The sequence below is a fragment of the Thermobia domestica genome, chromosome 8, assembly GCF_964235325.1.
Source record: "Thermobia domestica chromosome 8, izTheDome1.hap1.1, whole genome shotgun sequence".
Classification (NCBI taxonomy): domain Eukaryota; kingdom Metazoa; phylum Arthropoda; class Insecta; order Zygentoma; family Lepismatidae; genus Thermobia; species Thermobia domestica.
In genome coordinates, this window is record NC_137461.1 from 70,232,616 (window position 1) to 70,246,788 (window position 14,173).

The following is a 14,173-nucleotide window of genomic DNA, read 5'->3' on the forward strand; positions in this document are numbered from 1 at the left end:
ATCCATTTTCTAAAAAACAAGGCCTTAACCATATCAATCGAATGAATGGTTTTTGAGCAATAAGTCACTAACTGGAAATGTAGGAAAACGCCAAAAATGACCTGGGGCCGAAAGGAATAATCACACAATTTTGCTACTGTATAGGTACAAAGAAACAAAAGATTTGTAAGTTACGAGGGCTTCGACTCAAGTTCTTTGATTATTTCAATAATCTGCAACGTAAATCAATAAATAATAGTTGCCAGAAAAAAAACAGACATTTGAAAAAAAACATGAAAAAGAACGATGTTTTTTATTGAAAAAAAAACTTCACAGAAAAAAAAAACCGTTTTTTTACAACACTACTCCGATTGGATCACTGTGCTGATAGAGGAAAGGTAGGAGGAAAACCAGGAAGAGGAAGAATATCTCGACGCAGTTACGAAGAAGAGACCTTATCGAAGTATAAAACAGCTCTCCCAAGGGAGAGAAAATTTTCAAAATTTTCATTTTACCCATCAACCTAAGTTGAGGTGAACAAGAAAAATATTCAACTCTTGAAGGCCTGCAGGTCCTACCATTCTGGTCCATAGCACCTTAAATTTTGCTCATTTTCATTTCTCATGATGCTCTATCAGATATGTTATGTGGTAATCAAATTTGAGCGACAACTTCTGGAACCTTCCCTTGTAAGAACTCCACGCACCAGAGGAATGTGCTGTAGCTCTGAACCACCGTGCCCCCTTGCTTCTTCATAACGTTTATCCACAATCGATATTCTTAACGACGATAACGTTCCTACATCTGGTTTCAGATACTCACTTACGTCACTTCTCAAACTTTTTGCTATGAAATTTTCCTATTACAATGTTACAAAAAAAAAAAAAAAAAAAAAATCATGATGAGTGTAAGAAGTGAACGATTTGATAACTTAGTTTAAAGATATACTATGAATATCATCGAAGGAAATATTTCAAATTATATACATTAATAAACAGAGCAGCGGAGTGATATGGTTAGTATATACATCTTAGGTGCAGAAAACCTGGGTTCGATTACCGCAGGAGCTCATGCTATTCTAATCCCATGTTACACTGTGCGTCCATGTCTCTTATAGCCTAGGTGCTGAAAATATATGTTAAACTCCGAATCAACAATAATTTTAACTAAGTGATCAATACTTGCATTCAACGCAACAACGGAATACTTGAAACAATTTTCGCATCTAATCAGTTAATAAAATATTACTACACATATTTTCAATTTTCAGATTACAGTCATCATTGGAAATATCATAATAATAAGAAGAACTATAATAATAATAATAAATAAAGTACTTTAATACAAAATTCATGTACATAGTCCTTATGATACTTCAAAAAATAGCTTTTTTTAAGTTTCTGACTTAGTTTTTTTGAACTATCACTGATAAATATTAATTTTCCTTGTTCTTGTACTTGTGCTAATGCCTCAACAATCTGAAAAGGATAGGAAATAAGTAATAAGTTAAACTGCATATAATATAGAACATTAAAATTCTACAATTAAAAAAAAAAAAAAAAAAAAAAAATTATATGTCACTGTGCGAATATGAAGAATGCCCCTCCCCCTTCCACTTTTTGAGTGACAAAAATAATTTAAGCTATTATTTATAAACTTTTGGAAGTTTAACTCATGATATACCTATCATAGTCTGGGTTCTGGCTTCCCCTCCCCCTCCCCCCAGTTTTTACCGTCTAGATCCATAAAAGCGCAACTTTGCTACGGAGAAGAAGTCGTCTATCAAGGACTGTTTCAAAAACTAAAACTTTAAGTTTTGATTCTTTTAACTTAGGCCTACTTTTCACATTTGTGTGATCAATGAACGGTACAATTGGCTTAAAACATTTCTTTACACAGGTTTAACAAAGTTTTATGTTGATGTTTTGTTTATTTTAAAACTGTATATCCATACTGAACAGTGTACATTTTATGTTTCCTGCAATTAAGTTAGACATAAAATTTAACATAAAATGTGTACAATATTTTTATTCTTGGACTCCCTTTTTCTGTACTTTTTTTAATTACACATTACAGTAAACATACATTTATAAAGTATTGACCTGTACTAAGATTTCATAAAACATGAACAATAGCAGATTTAGGTATAGAAAATGTGCTTTTAATTGTACAAGTGCGGCAGGAAGTGAGTAATCATAACATTCCAGCCTTTCCAGGCTGCCCATCTATTACTGCGCCGGATAGTCGGGAGGCTTCTACGAGGGCGGTGAAAGTTTGTAAGATACTCTCTGAAAAATCTATTTACATAAAACCTTTTACAATGTCTCTAAATAGTCCCCGCAACCATCAATACACTTGCATTCTTACGAACCACGAGTAAAATATTTTTAAAAATTCATTTTTTGGACTATCAGAAATTTCATTATTATACGTTGCGACAGCCTTTTCACTTGTTTTGACGGCGGCATCCTCGAAGCTATTTCTTGAGTTTTAGGAAGAAGACAAAGTCACACGGAAGATACTACATCTGGAGAATAAACTGGGTGCGGTAGAATACGGACTCCACTTTCCTGTAGAAACTCCAGTTTTTGCTGCTGTATGTGGCTGTGCATTGTCGTAATGAAGAAGAAAATGAGACCGTGAAGACTTCCGGTGGGCAAATCTCCAAGCTTCAAAGACACTTGGAAGGCAATAAGTAACGTACCACTATGCTGTCATTCTACTTTAATTATCTAATTGTATAATTGCTGCATGGCCAGTCTTAGAGAAAAAAAAGATTCCATTATATATTTACCCACGGTCCGTGCTCGTTTAACTTTCGAAGTCTCATTTTGAAAACATCATACTGTCGACTGTTGTTTTGTTTTGGGGTCTTAGTTGTAAATCCCTGTTTCATCACCTGTGACGATATTATAAACGTCTTTACTTTGCCTCTGCGAAAATCTTTTAAGCATATAGCGGCACTATTTCACGCGGCCATCTTTTTGCTCAGGCGTAAGCACATGTGGGACCCAGCGCTCGGAAAGACCGACATAATTTTTATTAAGGACTGGACTGCAGTTGATCCAATCTTCAAGATTGACTGAATTTCTTCGTGTGTGATATGACAATCCTCTTTCACAAGATTTCTTACTGCTGCGACATATTTATCCACAACTGCGGTGCTAGGGAGCTCAGAGCGGGGCTCATGTGTCAGATTTGTCGACCGTATTTAAATTCCGCAAACCAATTAAAAACGGTTGACAGTGAAAGGTCAAAGATCCCGAAACACTTTTCTAAATGATCAAAGCAGGGCTCTTGCATTAAGCCGTACTTAAGATTGTAAAAGATCATTGCACGAAATTCACGTCGCTCGAGCTCCATTGTTACCAACTGATAGGCCTAAGCTTCCAGCCCTCTAATATTCAAACAAACAAACCTGCAGCCTTGCAGTTATATCTTTCACCAACAGAGGGCACATGCTTTTAAACGTAATATGTTTCAGTAAGTCAACGCTAACTGAATTTTAGTATCTAAAATCTTTCAGCATACTCCTCGTATATTTTTAAGATTTTTACTAGGTACATAGTCATCACAGTGAGAAAAAAGGAAGATATGTTTTCTTCAACAAGGTAGTTGTTATAAACGTTTAAAGTATTTGAATTGCTGGATGATGCGAGTAACAAAATAGAAATACTTAATTTTTGTTTATTTAGTTGATGCTGTAAATTTTGCTCACAACTAGTTTTGTATTTACGATTAATGAATGCCCAGTATGTAATTAGAATATAAGAGTTATAAATATGTTCTAGTCGAACAATTAAGGATATTATCATAAGATGTATTTAAATATATAAAATATGTTATCCTTATGTCTATAATATGTTATGCGAAAAGTATCTAGGTATTAGTTATGTAAACACCGATGTTGCTTTGCAATTTAATTTGTTACTAAGTGTTTTGGCGACAACTCTTAATTAGAATTTTTCCACTTCTTAATTAAATTGTTTCAATGAAGAATCACAAGACACAGTGTCATATTTAGAAACTCAAGGACATTTTTGCGTTACGAATAACATCAAGGACACTTTATATGTGTAATCTTATTAACTTGCACCAAATTCTAGATTTGTCCGTGAATAAGATGGTATCCGATCTAACTTATGAGAAATCCGTAAGTTAACTCAACATCATCTTTGGCGTATCAATTATCGAGTTAAACTCACAAATTTTATTTCCTGAGACAGTACCCAGGACAAACGTTCAACAATATTTTGTCCATATTTAAGCGCAATGCTAATAAATAAATGTTACTTTGATACGAACTTAAATGAGGCGCATCTTAACAAATTATTTGTGCTTATCGTTCATGACAGTGCATGCTCTCCTCTGTTAACTGAACCCATTCTTGGCCCCAAAAGAGTTGTGAAAATTATTACCAAGAATAAAATGCCGAACAAGACCGTCAGAGAGAGAGAGAGAGAGAGATCATATTATGAAGATATATAAAATCACATTTACATTCGGTATCTATGTCCTTTTACGCCGTCATGTATACGGATGACATGCCTTGGCAATCACATTACCCGGGGAAGTGGCCTGGGATCTTCATGTGATGTACCATCCCGGTATTTGCCTGGTGTAACTGAGAAAAAACCCAGGAAAAACCTCCGACAAGATGGCTGGCCTAAAAAGGTCGGCCTTTCTGACCGAGAGTATCCTCCGGAACCGTTTGCACCATAGAAATTTCTCTACTTTCACGGCAAACTTGTCATTTTCCCTATAGAAACACAAAAATTAAAACTGTTACTCAAACATTCTTATCTACATAATTATCCTAAAAATTTTCTTCCAGTTCTTCCAGTTTAGAACTGCGGACTGTTTCTTCTTACGAGTCCGTAAGTAAGATAAAAACAAAGAAATGTATAAAGAAAAAAACGCAACATAAAACGGCCTGCAGCGAAATATTTATCGCTAGCAGCGACTATGTGTACCACTAATGTTCCGGTTTTGAAGCCAGCTTAGCTGGAATGTCCTTAAATACACGCACTTAAATATCCACAATACGTTTAGCCATCCCTCCATAATACTGTATATGTAGGCAATAAATAGGAATAAAAATGCATGTTTCACTCATATATTCCTTCGTTTTTATTCTGATGGTTTCCGTCCTTGGCCTTAACTATAGATCTAAAGTAGGGTCGCAGAACGTGGTCAAAATGCTAAACTATACAAGAAACTTTTACAGAATACAACAAGAATAAAACTGTTTTTTGATTTTGTACCCTCAGTGAACTGCAGGGTACGTGTGATATTATTATTATTATTTTATTTTTGTATTATAAGTGATAACTAGGGTTAATCGAATTTCGATAGTTAGTCAAAATTTTCTTCTTGTCAATTGTACTTTTGTTTCCCCTAAAACAGGGATGCAAATAAGCAACACCATTTTACTCGTCCAAGAAAAAAGCTATTAGCCCACATCCTACAATACAAATGATTTACTTACCTTCGGTATGATACGTATCAAATACTCGCCCGCACCGATGAACCACTCGCCCCGAGCGAGTGGGTGAGTGCTTATTTGCATCCCTGCCCTAAATCAAAATCATCTTTTTAACGCTTAGTTAGGTGCACAACTTACATTCAAAATTCAGTGAAATACTGCACCAGAAGTTTAGCATTGTACTTCATACGTAACTTCTTCTCTACTTACCAATCGTCTATCCCTTCCCTCACTTTCAGCATTCGTTCTCTTGCTTTTTTAAATGCTACAAGAACAGCATTCACGCTACTCAACAGCGTAGAGGCACTTAGTCTTTCAAGCATCTGAAACTGCTTTTCTTTCCTTTTTGTTGGGCCAACAAATGCTTGCGATTGTTGAATAGCATTCAGACGAACATTCACAACGCCACTAGATATTGTCTGAAAGCCGTATTTACTTAACATCTTTCCCTGAAACGTTAAAGAACAAAATCATACATTAATATTGGGTTATTACGATACACACAGGACAAGAACATAACACCATTAATCTCTAATAAATGTAACAGAGGTTACTAACAGGATGTAAATTATCATAAGGAGCTGCCTACACTTTATTATTGCTTCTACTCCTTTCTTCCCTCATCAATTTTCATCACACCAAGCTTTCCAACATCAGGTACGAGATGGAGGGTACACGGAGGTGTATAGAGTGTGCTTATCCCAAAAAAGTAAAAATATAACCATGTTACATTAATGACAGGCGCTGATACACGGTAAGTATACTGTGTGAACCAATTGGTTTGAAAGATACTAGAATAAGTTTTGCTGTATATTGTCATCTGTAGAAATGTTGAAGAAAATAACACATTTATTAACAAGTGTTTTTGTTACACAGACATTATCTTGTTGCTCAAAATATTAAATAAAAACTATTCGTATCTAATTCTGTTAAACAAAATCAAAAGTTTCTGGATCAATCAGGAAGAATTTTGTACAAGAGGAAACAGTGTGTACGTATTAATAGTTATAAGCTATTGGGTTCGACATCATATTCGAATCTAGAATCACGTGATACTGTTGCTAGTTTCAAAGTGGACAGAATTTAGTTAAGAAAGATACAAACTTACGCGTCTGTTTGATCAGTTACTGGAGGGAAAGGAACAATAGATCAAGATACAAACTATGTAAAATAATGGCAGAGGGACAGTAATTTAAAAAAAATGAAAAATATAAATTAGCAGAAAATATTTTTTAAAAATAAGTTATAAATAATAATAATAATAATAATAATAATAATAATAATAATAATAATAATAATAATAATAATAATAATAATAATAAAAGAAATATAAAGATAGATATTTTGAGCCGGAATGAGTATAGTAAGATGGAATATTTTACAAAGCGAGGGGAACGATTCGCGCACTAGATGGGGCAGGAATCTTATCATTTCTTTCTGCATAATGTGGACAAGTTTGAGCATCGAATGCTCAAAGTGTATAGTTGAATGTGCCGTTGTCATGAGTTGTGCATTCTGGGACAGACAAATGGCAAATTTACGCGCTGCAACGATAATTAGAGTTTCTCCGCCATAGACAGTTGGACAGTGGACGCATTTCGCAACGCAAGTAAGATTCCTCCAAACTCTTCCACGACCCTCAGAAAGGAATAGAAAGACATTTACATTATAATCCTATCCGGGAACCGCTTCCTGATCTTAACAGTCTGTAGCGAGAAAAAATAGTAAATATGGCTCATTATTTATTTATTTATTTATTTACAGGGTGAGTCAAAAGTTCTTGGACACCTGCATAAGTTTGAAAATCGACGGAAAAAGTAAAAAGTGATGATGGGAACAGAGCTTTGATGAAGGGCCGCAACTTTTGGAGTGTATGTCATTCATGGCTGCCATCTTGAAATCCGCCATTTTGGATTCAAGTCAATTGTTTTAAATAGGAAGGGGGTGTATGACACATCAATAACACTAGCTTGAGCTCAGGAATTTAGTGTTGTAATTTTTTTTTTCTATCTTGTACAGTTTAGAAATTATTAATGTTCAAAGGTGGGAAATTACCTTGATACTGAATGCTACAACACATGTTCTACGTGTTGTCTATCCTGTGCAATGCACAACTGTAGTCGCCGCAATCACTCTGACTGCACACGGAGGAGAATGTCTCCTGAAATTTGATCACAGGCTTGTTGGATGCGTTCCTCCAGGTGTCTCAAATCACGGATTGTCTCAGCATACACTATCTGCTTAAGATGTCCCCACAGATAAAAATCAAGGGGCGTTAAGTCAGGGGATCTGGGCGGCCACTCCACGGAACCACGGCGACCAATCCACTTCCCTGGCAGTTGTTCATCCAACCATTCACGGACACCAAGTCCATAGTGTGGAGGGCTCCATCGTGCTGAAAATAAGATGGGAAAATGCCGTCAGCGTTCAGTGTGGCAGGGAACACAAGGTCCTGCAGCAGCATCAGATACTGTGGTGCAGTTAAGGTGTTGTAAATGAAAAATGGCCCAATGATGCGGGTGTCCCATACGCCACACCACACCATCACCTTCGCTGGACTATGTTCTCGACTCGGGTCAACCCAGTTCGGATTTGCGTCACACCAGTATCGACAATTATGTCGATTAACCTCCCCGTTCAAAGTGAAATACGCCTCGTCGCTGAACAGTATGCCCTTGGCAAACGCAGGATCCAGTTCGTGTTGTTCAGTAGCCCACATGCAGAACTCCAACCGGCGATCAGGGTCATCCTCGTTCAGTTTATGTTGCATATGCAGCTTGTAAGGATGCCGCGGATTGGCGTGCAATATCCGGACAACGGAGGATTGGCTTATTGCACATGCTAGGGACACACGACGGGTACTTCGTTTGAGACTTTTCACAAACGACGCAACAACCGCTGTTGCAGTTTCCTCATTGGTGGCAGTCTTTGGTCGCCCACTACGTGTCCTAACTTGAACAGAGCCCATCTCCCGGAATTTGGTGATCACGTGAGCCACCGTGATGTGCGATACCGGTTCTCTGTCTGGGTGCCGTTTGTTGTAGTCAGCTGCTATTGATCGGTAGCTGAGTTCCCCTGATATAAGGATGATTTCGATCTTCTGTTCACGTGTCAGACCCACTTTAGATCACCTGGAACAAAGAGAGAACTGGGTCAGTTCAAGGTAATTTTCCACCTTTGAACAATTATAACTTCTAAACTGTACAAGATAGAAAAAACAAATTACACCACTAAATTCCTGAGCTCAATCTAGTGTTATTTGATGTGTCGTACCCCCTCCCCTTCCCATTTAAAAAAATGGCTTGAATCCAAAATGGCGGATTTCAAGATGGCGGCTATGAATGACATACACTCCAAAAGTTGCGGCCCCTCATCAAACCTCTGTTCCCATCATCACTTTTTACTTTTTCCGTCGATTTTCAAACTTATGCAGGTGTCCAAGGACTTTTGACTCACCCTGTATTATTATTATTATTATTATTATTATTATTATTATTATTATTATTATTATTATTAACTTCTCTTTTGAACCAAATTAACATTAAGATATTTGACTGCGATTTTTTTAAATATGAAAAATAACTGATCACTAAAGAGTATATAGAATGTGATACAAATGATACACAACGTTATAATTAAATCAAGGTAATAATAATAATAATTTAAAAATGCGTTTTGTGTAATCTACAGGTTCAGCTTTATATTTATTATCAGATTCGTACAAATTAATCCTATGAACCCGATTTTACTTGGAAGATTTTGTAAATCAAAGGAAATTAAATCATAATTTAAAATAAGTAAATAAATTCTCTGCATTTTGTTCAAGCAAATACTCACATAATACTACATTTCATTCAATTTCTATTAAACATTTTATATTATGTTCTCCGTATTTTAGAAGAAAAAAGAAAATTTCTTAGCAAGAAAACAGCTAATTAATTAGCACAGATTGTTGTTTCCAGTTTTCGCTACAAGTAACTACTGCTTAAATCGATTCATTTTTCAAATATTTTCCATTCATATAATTAATAATATTGATTTCTTCTAAAGTTGTAAAGCTATAAATAGAGGATATTTTAAGCCATTTCTATTATGCTACGTAACTTCTCTTTTCATTTCTTACTAGCATCGATTACCCCCTTCGCTGAGTTAAAATAAATAAATAAATAAATAAATAAATAAATAAATAAATAAAATTAAATGCACAATTCCTTATCTCATGTATCTGGTATCCGTGAAATATACTGTTTTTGTTTTCAGTGGCATGGATTTAAACGGCATCGGAAGTATCACTGTTCATCTCAGCAACCCCGAAAACTATGGATTCGACAATAATATCGGTTATTTTCAGTCACTTTATATATATATCCCTTTCCTCAAGATGTGTAGCTAAATTTTATTTTATAATATTTTAATGGTATCGGAAGTGTCGATGTTCATCTCAGCGACCCCGTAAGCTATGAATTCGACACTAATATCGGTCATTTTCAATCATTTATAAATGTTCCTCCTCCTCCTTCCTCCCCTAAGTTGCACCGTCAAAGTGATATGACAAAAAGCATCCCAGGTTGTACCTCATCTATGTTGAAAACTTGATCGAGATCGGACGAATGGTTCAAGAGTTATGAGGTTTTATTTATTTTTTATATCTCCCCTCCTTTCCATCCCCTAAGTTCTACCGTCAAAGTGAATAATAGATAAAATCATCCCAGGCCCGTACCTCATCTATGTTGAAAATTGATCTAAATCGGTCGGGTGGTTCACGGGATTAAGAGTCACAAACATAATCAGTTTTAATTTTATAATACAGATTTCTCCTTCCTTCTATACCCATACCAACTAACTTGTCTCATTAAATTTATCTTTCTAATTAAACTCTGTCCAATTTAAAGCTGGTAACATTATCATCTCACTCTTGTGTTCTGCTTCACAACGAATTTTTAATTCTTCAATTTTACTTTACTTCCTACTTGCTCTCATCCTAAATCTAATGAAGCATTTAGCGAAAGTGCTTAAGGTGTAATTTTTTTTTTTTTTTTCGTATTATATGATAATGTTTCTAGTATTTTCTGATAAGTAATATATAAATACTTATTAAAAACAAGAAGTTAGAACATTGCCTCTAACCAGAAGTTGAAATTTTATCATAATTATAAAGCGAAAAAAAATCACTTTAGCCCTAATTCGTTTATGTATCTTTAAATCACCAAGTTATAACATTAAACATATCTACTAATGATTACTGACCATAAACTTGTATATCCTGTCGATAATAATGTTTACCATGACAACATGTCAATAATAATGTTTTCTCTTTTAACTATATATATATATATGTTTGATTATTGCGCCTCTGATCATGTATTGACAAAATAGGTACAGATTGATTATAATAAGAATATATCGTTGTAATTACTGTCTGCATAGCTTGTACGGTGTAGAACCTAGAACTGACTACAGTACAGAGAATTTCAATAATTTTAGAAATGTACGGCATATTAAATAAATGTAAGTGGATAGTGTCTATATTTGAAGAAGTCATATGTGATACTGTGGCTGATACCGTCATCTTCAGTGCATAAGTTTCCGGTAGGACTCAGAATTCCTGGAGTTGTCAGATGCTATATCAATAAAACAATATCACATCTGCATTGGTTTGATTTGAGTTTAGCATCCCTTTTAGCAGAGAGACTACATGAGACGTGAATCTATAGCTTAACGTGGAATCCGAATCACATGAGCTCCCACTGGAAATCGAACCCAGATCTCCCGCGCAAAAAGCGCGTACGTTCATCATATAGCTACGAGAAAGCTCAATATCACATTTGAAAATCACGATACCTAAATATACTGACAACATAATGCCGATCCACAATTAATCATGGAGAAATTTGTTCTTGTTTACTAGGGAGACGGACTGAAATGGGACTCAATTTGGTTAATTAGTTAATAATTATCTAAATCTCCGAAATATAAAGTAATATCAATGTCGTAAATAGAGGAAACTCCTCCCCCCGCCTCCGGATTACTTCGTACTTCTAAGATTTCCCCCACTGGTTCATGGTGGTATTTTAAGATAGTAAATCTTGTTTACCTACCGGAAATCATACCTGTACTATAAGCATTAATGGCGAGCTCGTTAGTTATTCGAATAAATGGAAATGCGTGAAAAAAGTACAACAAAAGATCTAATTATTGGTCGTTTTGACCAATTATGCTCGATTGTCAGCCTTGCATTTAACCTAATTTGCAGCAATCATCTCATTCAACAACCGAATTATAGTATTAACGAAATAAAATAGGAAATATGTCCATTGTACTATACCATACAAACAGAAATACGACCATTGTACTATACCGTACAAACTAAGTCACCACAAGAAAAAGTAAAAATTAAAGAGAAAGATAGTCAGATGCGTGGATAATTAGTACCATTTTTTGCAAACTAATAAAAAAATCACATGTACTCTCAGAATCAAAAATAATCGCTTACCTTTATACTGTCATGTCCAAAATGAGTATCTCAAATCTATAATTGTCTTGTTGTGGGAATATAATTTGATAATGATTTTGCAAGGTACTCTTAATACTGTTAATCGGAAAATGTATATTTGTGGTACATTTCATAGGAAAAGAATTATAAATACGAAAATTAGAATGAGTTGTTTAGAAACCAAATAATGCTAAATGGACAAGAAAGGTTTTTCGTTATATTGTTCTTATTTACTGCTCTTTGGACATGAAATTTACCACATACACGCCTTTGCCGATTATACACATACTAAACAACATATTTATAGACATGCGACAATCATTTTGAACATGATTGTACTTATAGACGTTTTGTCCAATTACACAATTCAACATATTTCAACTCTGTCACTCTGAAATGTTTATTATAAGCTATTATCTATATGACATCTGTTGACTAGGCTCCCTTAATTAAACAAACTACGGTTAACCCCGTTACAAAATAGCAAAACCTTAAACTGTGAGCATGATGTTACAATGTAATTGTACATGATATCTAGTAAAAGTCAATTACACGTAACATTCATTTTATCACACTACCTCAAATGTAGACGGTAATCCTACAAATGTTGGGTCCTCCAACTCTGGAGATCCTCCAAGAAAAAATCGTCTCATATCTCCAACTGGCCACGGAGATATAGGTCTCCATGTATTAATACTTATCTGATGACTACCAGGGAAAGTTGGTAAGTACGTGTATCCATATCCTTCAGTCCTGTACCTTTGCCAGTTATCAACTGACAGAACCACTACAATAAACTGCGGCCAAGGGGGCACGGAATCTGTTAAATAACAAACAGAAAATGACATTAGGCAGATTTTAAACTAAATTTAAGAACCAAATGTTTACCTTAATATGTTGTTATCCCTATTTTATGCCAAGACGGTTTCGACGATCGTTACTAAAAATTCTCAAACGAAGAATTTTCCATAGTAGTTAGTGGTTTCATAAAAACGCTTTTCTTTTTTTTTTTCTTTCTTTCTTTTTTTCCAAAATCAACATTTTAACAATTGATCAGCATACTTTTTGACACATGAATCTGTGGTAGTGACAATACAAAACATGTAAGTACTATCGTGTGAAATTTAATAGTTTCCTTGTTTATTTTACAATGTTTAATATTTAAAATTTAGTAGAATAAGTATTCATGTTATCAACAAAAATTTACAATACAAAATAGATATTCAATACATAAATTAGAAAGATATGTATAGTTCATTAAATACATTGTGTTCAACATACAGTGATATAATTCTGCACAGTTAGCAGGGTAATAGTAGAAGAATCTTCAGTCGAAATGAAAAGAAAGAAAAAAATAATACAAGGATGTGAATAATATTTGTATCAAGATTCGGTGATTGGGGAGGTAAAGTGAATGCGGACTTTTGGGTTTATTTAGGGCAAATTACGTTTGGTTCGTTAATAGCTCAACCTATAAGTCTTCTTCATAAAGAAACAGCACACCCTTAACGTTCAGATAACAACATACAATATTTCATTCTAGTGCGTTAAGGATTGTGCTTTCAAGTAAATGTACAATTACGTTACCTTTAAAATGATATTACAGATTTTCAAAGAAAAGTCCTTTTTTTGGAGAAACATGTTGATCACGAAAGAAAGAAACAAAAAGTTACACCTGTAGAACATTCTAATAATTACACTGGTCTATAAATTTTTTCAAGTTTCTGCACATGTTGATTTTTCAGTGTCTTTTTAATGATTTGCACCTGCTGATCATGAATTTCACATTAGTTTTGCCATAGTGTCAACGATTCATATGATTTGAAGCATTTTCTTTTATATTGAAGCAGTAATAATTTATAAGCAGATCATAAAGGAATATTTAACTACAATGCAAGCAAATAGTTCACTCATCAAGTAATCCATACATAAAACAATACATGAATACGATTTAAAAACATATTGAATACATAAATATTTCACTTTCTTTGTTTAATACCTAATGCTAGAATAGATATGCAACGAGATTGAACGCAGTGTTTCTGTAGTGGACGAATTTCGTAATCAAAAATGAAGTTAACGGGTTGCTCTTCTTTTGTGAGTAACATTCACTTCGTCGCGGACTAATTCTCAAATATAATCTCCCATCATTACACAGTCCCATCTTCCCTGGTATCTACTTTCCATTATTTGAATGACTTTATGAAAACGTTTTC

General features: G+C 34.6%; 1 protein-coding gene across 1 annotated transcript in view; it reads right to left on the bottom strand.

Moving 5' to 3' along the window:
* Positions 1-1,295: 1,295 nt before the first annotated feature.
* Positions 1,296-14,173, bottom strand: part of LOC145692980 (tectonic-like complex member MKS1) — a 77,371-nt gene continuing 64,493 nt past the window's right edge. The window contains exons 9-11 of the mRNA XM_081768605.1: positions 12,536-12,777; positions 5,675-5,913; positions 1,296-1,457 (exon numbers count right to left, since the gene is read on the bottom strand). Coding sequence (XP_081624731.1) covers position 1,457; positions 5,675-5,913; positions 12,536-12,777 — 482 coding nt within the window. The 3' untranslated portion in view covers positions 1,296-1,456. The remainder of the gene's footprint in view (positions 1,458-5,674; positions 5,914-12,535; positions 12,778-14,173) is intronic.